At 35.9% G+C, this 14,798-nt stretch overlaps 1 protein-coding gene, 1 long non-coding RNA gene and 1 pseudogene across 3 annotated transcripts; 2 read left to right on the forward strand and 1 right to left on the reverse strand.

Annotated features, from left to right (window-relative positions):
- The window catches only part of LOC100636577 (canalicular multispecific organic anion transporter 2-like), a 9,015-nt pseudogene extending 2,831 nt beyond the window's left edge, over nt 1-6,184 (reverse strand).
- Nucleotides 5,591-10,293, forward strand: LOC105312686 (cytochrome P450 3A24-like). Of its 2 annotated transcripts, none has more exons than XM_019996226.1 (13): nt 5,591-5,739; nt 5,822-5,918; nt 5,969-6,008; nt 6,049-6,167; nt 7,613-7,747; nt 7,831-7,919; nt 8,076-8,224; nt 8,268-8,404; nt 9,081-9,314; nt 9,448-9,536; nt 9,586-9,723; nt 9,781-9,943; nt 10,100-10,293. In XM_019996226.1, the coding sequence occupies exons 1-13, from the start codon at nt 5,678-5,680 to the stop codon at nt 10,178-10,180; spliced, it is 1,533 nt and encodes a 510-aa protein (XP_019851785.1). In that variant the 5' UTR covers nt 5,591-5,677; the 3' UTR covers nt 10,181-10,293. The 2 variants fall into 2 exon arrangements, with proteins under 2 accessions (XP_019851785.1, XP_019851786.1); XM_019996227.1 differs by having other exon boundaries at nt 5,596-5,739; nt 5,969-6,021; nt 6,071-6,167.
- Nucleotides 10,294-13,571: 3,278 nt separating this feature from the next.
- On the forward strand, nt 13,572-14,078 carry LOC109581806 (uncharacterized). Its single transcript, XR_002184784.1, has 2 exons — nt 13,572-13,621; nt 13,960-14,078. It is a non-coding gene; the product is annotated as an uncharacterized LOC109581806 (long non-coding RNA).
- Nucleotides 14,079-14,798: the final 720 nt, after the last annotated feature.

The following is a 14,798-nucleotide window of genomic DNA, read 5'->3' on the forward strand; positions in this document are numbered from 1 at the left end:
GCATTAAAATAATTAGATATGAACAATACCTGAACAATTAAGTAAACAATTGTTATTGGCACTACAACTATGAGGAACCATGGTGAAACCACTGAAATGCTAATAATGGTACAAGTAGTTGCAAAAAGTGATAACAATATTTTTTGTAAATCTATGTTTATTCTTTCATCAATAACTTGAATGTCCTAAGTTAAAATAGCTAAAACTCTACTAAAAAATTATGTATTACCTTTGAGAATCTATTTACTAGTCTTCCAAGAGGTGTTGTATCAAAGAATGACATTGGTGATCGAATTATGCTATGCAACATTCCATTATGAAATTTCCTCGAAGCTTTAATTGCTCCCGAAGCTATTGCCAGAAAAGTAAATGCAGTACACATAAATTGTACAATTCCAATTGCAGCATAAATACCAAGATTAGCAAAACTAAGGGTTAAAAATGTAAAGAAATTTTTATGATTTTATTGAGCTTACTGTGCTGAGTTATTGTTGCTTTTCTCATTACTCCAATGTGCTAACCACAGCAACTGACCAACGTATCCTCCAGTACTTAGTGAACTTAATACCATGACAATAACAAACATGGTAAATGTATATGAATTTATATATGTAAGTATCACAGACATCTTAACCTAAAATTAATTAGTAATAGCTTGCAAACATTATACTTCTTACAATGCCAATTTTTATTTCTTCATCAGAATAAATTATTGTTTCCTTTGCTAAATAATAAAATTATTAATTAATGAAACCAATAATTATTTATTCCATACTGTCTTTATTGGGTAAAAAGGTGGATTGCTTAGCTATACTTTCCATATCTGAATAAAACATTTGAAGTACATGTGTGTATAAGGCAAGAATAATTATTTACCTTGTTTCTTTTCATCACTTCTATCTGTTGACCTATATTTTGTCAAGATCTCAGAAAATGACTCGTTGCGCTCGAGCAGTTTGGAATAATTTCCAACTTCATCAATGCTACCGTTATTCATAACTATTATTTTATTACATTGAGATAAGAACCTCACATCATGAGTCACTAGGAAACGCACCTGTACTGTCATAAAACATCATTACTACGAGTAAGCTTTTACTCACTTTGTCTTTCAATAATCCTTCAGGTCCTATCACATTATCAAAAATATGTTTGCCAACATGTGAATCAACAGCAGATAAAGGATCATCAAGCAAATACACATCAGACTCTTGGTAGACTGCTCTAGCTAGACTAACACGTTGTTTCTGACCCCCACTCAGATTTATACCCTATTATTAAGACTAATTACTAAAATGTTTACAACATTGATTTTACTTTCTCTCCTATTTCAGTCATATCTCCTCCTGGTAGTATTTCAAAATCTGCTTCCAAAGCACATGCTTTAACAACTTCATTGTAGAAATCACTATTGAATCTTTTACCAAAAGTAATATTATTTTTGACTGTATCATTTAATATCCAAGTAATCTGAGGTACATAAGCTACTCTACCCTGTAATATAGAAGTAGTGGATAGCTAATTTGTCACTATTTCTTACCCTAAGTACCACTGATCCTTTTAATTTATTCATTTCCCCTATAATAGCTGATATTAGTGCTGATTTACCGGAACCAACAGGTCCTACTACAGCAACTAGTTCTTCAGGTTTGATTGATAATTCAATGCTGGAAAATTTATATTATAAGTCATGCACTAAATTTTAAATACTTTGATAAAAGGAACTCATCTTTCTCATCACCCCATGAAAACAGACCTCCAGTTATTGATACAGCATTATCATAGCCTAATTATTAATAATTTTAGAACAAAATCAGGCTACATATACTTTCATTATAATCTTTTTTGTCATTAAATTCAGAATTTAATTCTTCCTCTGTCAAAAATGAACAAATGCGTTTTTGTGAGATATTAGCCTAATAATAATAGTCTAATTAACATAAATATCAAATGTTAATCGTATATACTTGAATCATGTATCCAAGTGCCATTGGCAAATGATGCAGTGAAAGTCGGAGAATATCAATTAGAGAGATGGCAACAAAAATCTCGGCTGTTATATTATAATCAGAATTATAATTGATCATCAAACAAGCAAAAAGAGTTGCTATAATAATCTAAAAAAATAATATTAAAAATACCTATAATTATTCATGGATCTATAGTAGAATTAATTTACAGCTGTATTTGAACCAAACATGATTGAAGTAGAAAATGCTTGCAAAAGGGATGCTTTCTTTAAGTTATGTAGTTCCATATTCCTCAGTTTTTTCACATTATCTATGAATGGTATTTCCCATGCATACAGCTTGATCACCTAAACATCAATAATTAACATTATTGTAAAAATTAAGTTTATATCATTTCAGTTTGCATTACTTTGATGCCATTAATAATACTATTTATCATTTTCAGCCTCTTGTCTCTGTTTTCAGTCAATTTTACCTGAAAGCGCCTTCCAATTATATATATCAACATAGTGAAAGGCATTAATAATATAGACACCACCAATCCAGCAAAAAAAAGCAAAACCTGTTACCCAGTATAAGCCCACAAGAACAACCATAATTCGTAAAGGGCTGAAACACATTAAGTAAAAAAAATGCCACAGCTCCATCAGTCTATTAGCATCAATTGACATCAGATTAATCATCTCCCCTATTGTTCTGGATTGATATGCTTTTCTTGTTAAAACAAGTGACTGTTTTTATAAAATAATGTAAAAATTATGATGTTTACTAATTATTTTACCAACCTTATTATAGATTGTGGCTATAAGACCAGATCTTATTCTCATTCCAGTAACAATTGTAGTATTTTGGTATTGTTGGTTAATGATTGTATGAAGCAATGCAACTAAAAACATTATAATTGTAAAAATATAGCCAATCCATGATGGTTGATTTTTGTCACTAATGTATGCCAACATCAATCTATTGTTTAGAATTTCAATGATGCTTTATTAAGTTTATATGTACCTCAACAATAAAGGATTAGCATAAAAAAGAGCATCATAGCACAATCTATAGAATCCACCAGTAATAATATCTAATCCATAAGCTCTGAATAAAGCAAGAACCAGGGATGGTTCTCTTGTTTTTTTGTTCTGATTATTTTTTTGACCTTGAAAAAATAATAACCTGTAAAATCATGATAATTGCTCATTTTGAATATTATATCATAATACATACCCAGATCTCTTCACTTCTTTATCCCATTCCTTTTGAAATTTAAGGGAAGTGACTTCAGACTTATCCTCATAATTAATATCATAAAGATCATCATGAGTTAATACTTTGTGAGATCCTTTCCACATTAACCTAAAATGTATAACATTATTTAATAAAGAAATAATGTTTGTACAGTTTTAGCCACCACCATGTTACAAGGGAAAAGAATGATGCAGATTTTTCAGGAGAAGGCCTGTACTGTATATTAAAAAGTATAGGCATATTACAATATGTTTGATGATTGACTAACCACTGAGTTTTCATTAATATCATTAATTGATTTTGGTTCTGGGATGAATAAAAGCAGTAGTTGAAGTAGAAAACAAAAATATTCAAGAGTAAATGTGACCAGAAAAAATAATTTAATATTTTCTTTCTAAAAAGTTAAAAAGTACATTATTAATTATAATAACTGCCTTACTACTAAATTACTTATGCTATTTCAACTGAACTATACACAAAATTGTATGCAAAATCACAGTAAATGCATTTGAGTTGATACAGTGCAAGCATCACGAGTGCATACATAATCATGAATACATAATTAGATTTGCATTGTAAACATACAACAGAAAGTCTGGTTAGTATTGACCACAACTTAATAGATCCATAAGTCACAAGACCAATCCATAGGATTACTGGAGGACCAGAAGACCGAACTCCCTTTTTATACTCAGATTGTAGTAGAAGAATCACTGTTACCTATTGAATAGACACGTGTAACATTAGTCACTTATTAATAGTCTAGATCATAGAATACCATGGTAAAAGCTATCACAAGTGGAGACATGAAGAAATAAGGTGCTATAGTGTTCTTCTTAACCATGATGATGGCATATATGAAGTCAGAAAGAATAACAAACATAATAACAAAATACAAAACCTACAAAAATATTTCTATAGCTTATTGTGCGTTATAAACTACCATTTTAGTCACAAGTAATAGGTTAAAAGGAATATGGATAAATTCTCTGTTTTTGCGACACAAGAAGTTAACACTTGCTAGTATCCAAAAGAACAGACAAACTCCATAAAGAATTACAGTATCCTCAAAGCAAGGGATAGTAACCGTGCCAGTTAGCGTCTCATTCTGGCTGAAACGTTCAATTTCCTATAATAGATTATTGATCACAATAGATGTATCTATTAGAACTAAGAAACTGACCCAAAGGTAACCTGGCTTGCAAAGTTGATCAACCATTATTCCTGCAAAATAGCAAGCATATAATAATTATTATTGCAGGCGCCCAAATTCTTGCCATTAGTCAATCAGGGAGTTCCCACAGTGGTTACTTTGATCATAATCACTACTCATCAATGATTATGATCAAAGTAACAATTGTGGTTACTCCCTGATTGACTAATGGCAAAAATTAGGCACCTGCACCACATATTAAGTTACTGTAATTGTAGTGCTTCTGCAATTAGTTATGGCATTGCTAGCTAGACATAAAGCCATGCATGTGCATTTAGATTTTTGCAACTTGTTATACTTTTTATTTTCCTTTTTATTTGTTACTGCTTTACACTTTTGATTTTTTTCATCATTGTGCATGTAGTTCATGTCACAGCTTATAAACTAAGCATAGATACTTGTAGTATATATGAACTAAGTTATATGGCTACGGCATGGTTTTATTTAGGTATAGACCCCCGATTATTTTCAATGAATATGATTAGAATAATTATTCATTCATAATAAATAAAATTTTCCTATACGGTATCTGCCCACAGTGAAAATTACTGACGGCAAGAAGGCCTCAAGATCAAAAGAAAATCAAAGGCGGTGACACTGCATGGCCATTTTTGTGAGTGCTACAAGGTACTACAGGCTTACAAGCAGCATTTATGAAAAGTATACAGGCCAGACTACATCATATAGACCAGATAACTCTTGCTGCAGCATAGTTTTCTTGCTATGCTTCATTTTAGCACCTTGGGCTTTGATCTGCCTTTGATCTGCCTTTGATGTGGAGAGCTTCTTACCGTCAGTAATTTTAATCGTGGGTGGCTACCATAAATAATTCATTCAAAATAGTCTTGGATTTCTATTAGCACATAGCTAGCTACAACTCAGTAGTCAATAAAGTATACATAAGTGGCTGCTTCTTGTGGCTCAGTATATATATACTCATTGACATACTGTATGATGCTTTAATTTGGCGGAGTTTAATTTTGGCGATTGGCAGTTTGCAAGGAGAATCACAAAATTAAAAACCATCAATTACAATTTACAGCAAAATTGCCGAAATAAAGCATCACCAAAATAAAGTGCTATATGGTAGTCTCCTTAGCAAAACCATTCAATGAAAATGATATGGCCAGCAATTAAGACTATCAATGTTCTGTTGTATGGATTCTGTAGTTTATGATTTCACAGGAAAGGGAGGAAACAGCTATTTGTAGCCCTGTGGCCTGTCAATTGCCTATATGCTGCTAATGAGGCTATGTTCTTTGCATATCTAGGAGGAATTGTTTTCCTAATAATTTCATTCCTTTTTTGGTACAAGTAAGTCTCATTGTGATTAAACCTACTATTGTTGGTAAAAACTGCTTTGCAACTAAATCTAATGATTATTATTTTATTTCAGGTTTATCTATAGTCCCTACCAATTTTTTAAAAAGTTTGGCTTGCATTCTCCCCCAACTGTACCCTTCTTTGGAAACATTTTTGACATATTTAAATTGGCAAGTGCATGCATGTGTGCTGGGCAGCTAGTCATAACTGTTTTATGCAGGGGAGTATTTACGCTTTAGAAAAATGGTCAATAAAATATGGTAAGGTATTTGGGTAAGTGCTTCATTGTCCAAACTAAAGCATCCATAAATTATGCCTACAGATACTATATTGGTGCACAGCCTTACCTTGCTGTGCTTGATCCTGATATATTGAAAGAGATTATGATAAAAAAGTTTGATAACTTTACTGAGAGAAAGGTAAGTTGAAATCTAGCACCATTAATTCAATCCTCCATCAATTGCACATTCCTTTGTAACTACCGTACAAAATGATTTATTTGCGAGAGTTTTATATTGGCCACGTGCCATCATAGATATGGTGCCATTGAGCATGCTCAGATTGAAACAAAAATGGCGGATTTTATAATGGCGATTTCTTCAGAAAACTGCCAATATTAATTCCTCCCAAATTAATCATCTTATACGGTATGCTACAGCACTAAAGTTATCTATCTTTATTCAAAGGGTATGGCTGTTACTGTTAAGATCATGCAGCATTTTTATAGACCCATTCCAAGGCTAATTATCACGCACAGATGCTTAATAAGCGGGTGTGGTCATCATGAATAAAATGGATACATAGATAATAGAGTAAATGAAAGGGATTGGAAACGGGGGCGTAGGCTAGTTGACGTTGCTAATATCTAATATGTCATTTAATATCTATGATGGCTAGCAGCAAGAGTAGCTAGATCATCTACTCTTGCTAGCAGCAAGTCTGAGCTTTGCAGCAAAGAGCAAACGGTCAGCAAGACAAGACTAAACTGCTGTTCAAAGCCTGGACTTCTCCAGCGGCAAAAAAGGTTGGGACAGCAGATGTACAATGACCTTTCAGTTTTGATATAAAGAACTCCCAGTGATGAGTCAATGCTGCAATGAGAAAGCTACATGCAATTCTGCTGTGCTGTGACTGCCATCTCTAGCAGCAAGGAAGGTTAAAAAAAGCCGAAGTACAATCTTCTTTAAAATACAATTTGTTCAGTGACTGCTTGTAACAGATCTTTAATGCTTGCTATAACCAATTCAATGCTGCAGAGATTTTATAAGTCAGTGATCAAATCCAATGATGACTGCATGATAAACTGATGGACAAAAGTTTCACTATTTGCATGGACAATTGCATACAATTGCTTTGCTTGCTCACAAATAATACACTATGGCTTGCTTAGGCTCGCCCCTTTAATGTTTTACATTTGTCTAGCCAGAAAAAAAGATGGTTGAGTCCGAATCAGTATGGAAACTTTCATTGCCCAAGCGGCAAGCCTAATTCTAAGTTCATTGTGCTCCTCATCACTGCATGTTGCAAAACAAAGAAAACAATTGGTAATAATATCCAGTTAGTGATGTGGAGAAGCAGGCCCCACCTGACTAGTACTGAGACCACAGCCTCGTCAATTTCTTGCTCATACAACAAATCTGGAGCTTATTTATTCCTTTTTACAGCTTCTCTTAATGCTTTCTTTGGTTTTCCTCAGTTTGGAAGCTGAAAAGCTTGAGATCAGCATTCAGCACAGACATTGCTCTTTTGTCGTCCAGTGTGGGTGCCCAGCGATGCAATTAGTGATCACGATCATTAGCCTTAGGATGGGTTTATTCTGTTCTAGATGTTATCATTATGTTAATTGTTTTAATATTGATCATAGAAGGATTTTGGCTTTATGACTGAAATTCGAAAAAAAGCTAACATTAACAGCATGTTGTTGTTTATGAATAAGCAAGATTGGAAGAGGACCAGAGCAATCATTACTCCTACTTTTTCAACCAAGAAATTAAAAATGGTAATAATCTTGCCCATTGTTTACAATGACATGTGGAATTGTATAATGATTAGGAAAAACTTTAAATTGTTTTATGTTTACAGATATCACCACATATTGAAAGAAGTTGTGATACATTAGTTGAGATATTTAGTGACATAAGTAGAAAGAACAATAGTGCTGAGTTGTGGAGGTAAACAACAGCATACTAATGCATCCTATGACACATTCCATGGTTAACCAATGCCTTTATTGCTAAGAGGATTATAAAATTTTTTTTGCATATAGATCTAATGCAATTATACAAATTTAGATCTGGAATTGTACAATTATTGATTTTTTTATGTAGAATATTTGGACAATTTAGTATGGAAGTCATTTTAGCAACTGCATTTGGTTGTCAAGTCAATATTCTTAAAGGAGAAGAGAACTCTCTGACAGAAGCTGCTATAGGAATATTCACACCTAATTTATATAATCTACTAAGTGAATTGTGCAGTAAGCTTGTTAAAATGTCAAATAATTGGTATGCCTTTTGTAGCTCAAATTCCTTTCTCAGCAAAGTTTTTTGGATTGTTTTTTGCTAAAAGATTGAAACTAACTCAACACCATAGTACTGCTAGAAACTTTATTTTTCAAGTAATCAATCAGAGGCGCCTGCAATCATACAACAATACAGTAAGACCTTTTATTGTATGTCTGACTTTAAGATCTAAGAAAACTCAGTAGTGATAAAACAGATAGAGCATGAGGAGCAAGAGGAGAGTAGCGATATCTAAAATGTTTCTAATTCACTCACTGCCTTGTTAGATAAAACGCATGGTTACAAAAAAAAAGAAAACAGATCTTTTAAAAATAAGAAAGAAAACATTCCATTGAGCCTTGAGGCCAGTTTTTTGTATGTTCGTGAGAATTCCTTTGCTATCAAAGCCAGACATCAATAAAGCAATTAATACATGTGGCAGTGTGTGCTATCTGATTTATCAGCACATGCTTGAGGTCTCATGGCTAAAAATAGTGCTCTTGGGCCTATAGTGCTTTCCACTCTCATGCGCTATTTTCTATTTTTGGCAACTTGACCTCAATTGAGCTCATGCTGAATCAAATAGCACACACTGTCCCATGTATTATGTGAATCATATAAAATTAATGGTGGTTATGGGTTAATACATTGAACCCTTTGAATTGATATTACCTTTGAGCATTCGGCCAGATCTTGGGCAATATCAATTTAAAGGATCCAAGGTGGCAGAGGTGGAGGGTGTATTAACTCATATCTGGGTGTTTTATAACATGTATTTCATAGTTCATGAGATACCGTAATTTTCTATACTCATCTGTATGATTATTTTAGAATGTTGACTTTCTACAGCTTTTGATGGAAGCCAAAGCAGAAGATGATCAAATTTGTCCTGGTTCTAAACAATTAACTGATGAGGAAATAATTTCTGTTTCCTTATTTTTTCTATTAGCTGGATATGAGACAACTAGTAACCTACTTGGATTTACAGCTTACCTTCTCGCAATGAACCCTGATAAACAAGATAAACTTACACAAGAAATTAATAACTATTATCAATGCAATAAAGTATGGCACAATAATGATGGATATAGTTTGAACATAATATAATCTCATATTCATTTTCATTTACCGGTATATTTATCCTTAATCCAATTGTAACATGAATCCTAACTTATGGTTTAAATTTTATAATAAATAGGATTCTTCTCTTTATGATGCTGCACATAGCATAGAGTATTTAGACAGAGTAATAAATGAGTCACAGAGGATATATGCACCAGGATCAATGTATTATCATTTTACTATTTATATAATTGTTGATCATTTACTGTAATAGGACCTTCAGGGAGTGTGAAAATACATGTACAATTAATGGAGTGACTATACCAGCAGGTTGTACAGTCATGATACCTATTCAAATTCTACACCGATTAGTTGAACATTGGGAACAGCCTGAAATTTTTAGGCCAGAAAGGTTTGACATTTGTAATTTTTTGATAAATTTGTATAATTATTATTTCATGTATTTAAGGTTCAGTCCTCATGAGAAAGAGTCTCACCATCCGATGTGTTTTATGCCATTTGGTGCTGGTCCTCGTAATTGTATTGGTATGAAACTTGCTTTAATGGAAGCTAAAATGTGTCTAACAAGTTTAATGAGAAAGTACAAGTTTGAGAGAGCACCAGACACACAAGTCAGTAATACCATAACTAACTAGCTAGGGGATTAGAGTAAAATTTTGAAATGCCAAGCCTGTATGTTACTTCAGTAATGCAATTCTTATAAATTCTTTACATAATAGTATGCTTAAAATAAAATTCCCTTTATAACTTTACCTCTTTTAATTTAGGTTCCATTGAAAACTCGTATTGGCATCACACAGTCACCAGTGAATGGAATATTTCTTAGAGTCCTTTCAAATGTTTTTTAACGTTTTGATAGACCATTAGTTTCAGAGTGTGAGGGGTCAGTGATAAATAATTTCATTAATAATTTAAAATTTGTAATGTGTATATTGATGATTATGGATCTTGTCAAGTTAAAGATCTTACAAGCTGCCATGCATTTTAGCTAATGCATGCTTGACTAAACATATTAAGGTAAGGTGAGTTCAAAATCATAGTGATCTTGCTGGTCTGCATCGTGCATGCATGCAGCATGCCCACATTACTCTCCAGGGTAAGCCCTTGTTAAAATAACTGCAATTATAACAAATGCATGCATGTCTATGTAACTTAATAGTTGATATTTGAGTGAAGTTAAAATAATATGAGCATAATGATCATAATTGGATTCACTTCGAAGCATATAGGAAAGAATTTGGGGCAGTGCCTAAAAGTGTAATAGGCCAAAATTGAAGCATTATTTGCCTAGCCTTAGATCTATATGGCTCTTCAAAGAGGCAGCTCCGACCGCAAATTAAGCATAATAATTATTTTGATTGAACCATACCCTGGTATATAACGACGTCCGTAACAACTAGGCTCATGCAGATTATGCTCAGTAATGCTTCAATTATTTGATGCAGAGTTGCTCATAAAATGTTATGAATATTCTTCAAGAATAGTACATTATGCTCTCAATTATGCTTGAAAACCAACCAAAAACATGCATTATTATAGCAAAAATTAATTAATAGATGCATTAATGCATGGTCTAAAGGTGTAACAGAAGTGAAAACTCAATAAATTTTTGATCTCCAAGGGTATTTTAAAACTTTACTAAGGTTGCAGCTAAGAAAAAAAACATTTCAGACATCTCAGTGATCTCTCTAACCATGGATATTTTGCCTTTTATGCTAGTGATTTCCGGATATTTCCCAATTATGCTGGCATAATTCTTGTATTCTTCTACCTAGTTATTATGCTTGTTTTTATGCCAGAATAATCTGCACCTCCCTACCGATCTGCATTTGATCCGCGTGGATCCGCATTTCAGGCTGGCCCATGACAACCCAACTGCATACCGTATAGCTCCAAATTTTTGTCGGTCAAAATTTTTGTCAAATTGGTCAGGTACTTTTGCTTGACGAAATTTTTGTTCCACGTGGGTAGCATGCGGGTTAATAGCAAAAATGACGAAAATTTTTATTGACGAAAACTAATTTTAACAAGAAATTAAGATTTTGACGAAATTTTTGACTGACAAAAATTTGGAGCTATACGGTAGTACCCGCCTATGCAAGCGTGGCGAGTCCAATGACAACCCAATCTATGGACAACCCAACTGCTTAGTACCCGCCTACGCAAGAGTGGCGAGTCCAAAAATTAGCTAGTGATGCCTCAACATGGTGAAAAAGTAATGCCACGGAGTCTTGCTTATAACTAAACTAGAAGTCAAAAAATTTTACTGAATTTTGTGTATTAGATTCTTAAAAGGATGCACATAATTGGCATGAGCTACTCTCTCATAAAATTTTATTGTAGAAGCCATTTTATTCCATGTGCCACCTTTTATTCCCAAAATTATTCTGTATTCTTTTGCAGCTTATTATTCCTATTTTTATTCCCGCCTAATCCCCTCACCCCTAGTGCCCCTCCTGCAGTCCTAGTGCCCCTCCTGCAGTCCTACTGCCTTGCATCAAAATTAAGAGTGGGGGGAGGCTCTGCCCCCTCATCAAAACTGGGGGCTGAGCCCCCCTTGCCCCCCCCAGATCCACTGCATGGAGAAGAAGCTGAGAGCTGCCCAAGAACAAAAGGAGCAGTTGAAACTTCTGGCGGAGAGTGGAGCTGGAAGTGAATCAGCGGGAGAAATGGAAGCTCTGGAAAAAAAGATCTCAGTGACGTTGCGGAAGGAGAGCGATGGAAAGCGGATTGTCTGAGCTACGGAGGGAACTGCTCGAGGAAGAGTCTACCGCAAGTCCACCATAGATACTACATACACACGGCTGCAGACCGCTGAACTAGAGAAACAGAAGTGGGAGGCCAGAGGAGAGGAGCTCGATGGTTAAGAGAAGAGCGAGCTGGAGGCGAAAACCTGAGCAACTGGAATACACAGTGGAGACGTCGATCTCTGGCTCCTTGGACGAGACAGGGACCGAGTGAACGGTAGAAGGATGTCTTCCCATTCATGATGCTTAACAGTTACCAGTGCTGCCGCCCTTTAAAGGAGCGAAGGAGTATGCTGAAGAAGACTCGTTTGAGGAATGGGTTGACCGCTTCAAGGAAATGGCAGTTTAATGTAGATGGGACGACCATAAAAAGCTAGACGTCTAACACAGTTTCCATTGAGGCCAGAGGGCCCCGGCGCTAGATCCTTCTACAAGCCTTGCAGTGATTGAGTCTGAGAGGAGGAGCTGTGATGCTCTGAAAGCAGCTCTTGCTAAAAGATTTACTCCCGTTCGACTAACAGCAGTACAGACCAGTATGTTTCATTAGAGGAGACAAGGCTCGAACGAGTCAGTGATGAGTATGCTTATAGGAGTTGAGGAAGTTATTCTATATATAAAGATTTTGAGTCTGGATTGCATAAGAAGCTGACTGGGATAGAATGGAACTTCGAGGAGTTGGTGTGTAAGGCTCGCTTTGAAGAGGCGAAGTGGAAGGAGACAAACCTTGGATGGACCATAGATACAACACTGGAGGTACCAATGAACGGTATGAACGGACACACTGGAGATGATCTCTGGCTCCTTGGCCGAGACAGGGACCGAGGGAGCGGTAGAAGGATCTGTCTCCCCCATTCATGATGCTCAACAGTTACCAGTGCTGCCGCTTTTTAAAGGAGCGAAGGAGGATGCTGAAGAAGACTCTTTTGAGGAATGGGTTGACTGCCTTGAGGAAATGGGAGTATGGTGTAGATGTGACGACCATAAAAAGTTAACACAGCTTCGATTGAGGCTGGAGTGTCCCGCTAGATCCTTCTACAAGTACAAGTCTTACAGTGAGTCTGAGAAGAGGAGCTATGATGCTCTGAAACCAGCTCTTGTTAAAAGATTTACCCCTGTTCGACTGACAGCAGTACAAACCAGCAGGGGAGACAATTAAGGTTTGAATGAGTCAGCTGATGAGTATATATGCTTAGGAGTTGAGGAAGTTATTATATAAAGCATATCCCCCAACCTATCATGGGACTCCAGAAGCAGAATTATTAGGCAAGAGGAGTGTTCTCTCTAATCAATCTGTTGTAGAAGGGAATTTCGAGGACTTGGTGTGTAAGGCTCGCTTGAAGAGGCAAAGTGGAAGGAGACAAACCTTGGGACAGAAGAGAAACCAAGGGGAAAAAAGCCTCCAAGGAAGCCTAGTGATGACTCTGAAGAGAAATAAAGGTGGCTACAAGTGCCCACGATATGGCAGTACACAACACTTTATTCAGGACTGTCCATTCGAAGGATGGGGAGCAATAAAAGAAGCTAGGTCTTATTTTGTAAATGGTAGGTTCATTACATGTACTATAATCTTGTTATGTCATCACAACAAGACATAATGTCCCACCCTATGCCTCCCCTTGCATGATTAATATTGTGTTATGTCTGTGCATATGTCACTTCACGTAATAATGCATCTACATTTGCTAAAATCTGTATAAACATTTGTTCCCTAATTAAGATTGGTTTAGAACTTGCTCTTTGTGTGTCTTGTGAATTTTAAGATTCAAATTTAAATTTTAAATATTCAATTTTAAAATAAAATTCAATTTTAAATTTACAAGTTGTTTGTCCTAATGTTATCGTAAGATCATGTTAACTTGTATTCCTTTTCTTTTGATTAGGAGAGACTGATATAATCTGCCTTGCTAACTGTGATGGCCAGTCATGACCACGTCCACGGCTGCAGACCGCGGCTGAACTAGAGAAACAGAAGTGGGAGGCCAGAGGAGAGGAGCTCGATGGTTAAGAGAAGAGCAAGCTGGAGGCGAAAACCTGAACAACTGGAATACACAGTGGAGACGTTGATCTCTGGCTCCTTGGACGAGACAGGGACCGAGTGAACGGTAGAAGGATGTCTTCCCATTCATGATGCTTAACAGTTACCAGTGCTGCCGCCCTTTAAAGGAGCGAAGGAGGATGCTGAAGAAGACTCGTTTGAGGAATGGGTTGACCGCTTCAAGGAAATGGCAGTCTAATGTAGATGGGACGACCATAAAAAGCTAGACGTCTAACACAGTTTCCATTGAGGCCAGAGGGCCCCGGCGCTAGATCCTTCTACAAGCCTTGCAGTGATTGAGTCTGAGAAGAGGAGCTGTGATGCTCTGAAAGCAGCTCTTGCTAAAAGATTTACTCCCGTTCGACTAACAGCAGTACAGACCAGTATGTTTCATTAGAGGAGACAAGGTTCGAATGAGTCAGTTGATGAGTATGCTTATAGGAGTTGAGGAAGTTATTCTATATATAAAGATTTTGAGTCTGGATTGCATAAGAAGCTGACTGGGATAGAACAGAACTTCGAGGAGTTGGTGTGTAAGGCTCGCTTTGAAGAGGCGAAGTGGAAGGAGACAAACCTTGGATGGACCATAGATACAACACTGGAGGTACCAATGAACGGTATGAACGGACACACTGGAGACAATCTCTGGCTCCTTGGCCGAGACAGGGACCGAGGGAGCGGTAG

Source organism: Amphimedon queenslandica, unplaced genomic scaffold, assembly GCF_000090795.2.
Source record: "Amphimedon queenslandica unplaced genomic scaffold, v1.1 AMPQUscaffold_13418, whole genome shotgun sequence".
Lineage (NCBI taxonomy): Eukaryota > Metazoa > Porifera > Demospongiae > Haplosclerida > Niphatidae > Amphimedon > Amphimedon queenslandica.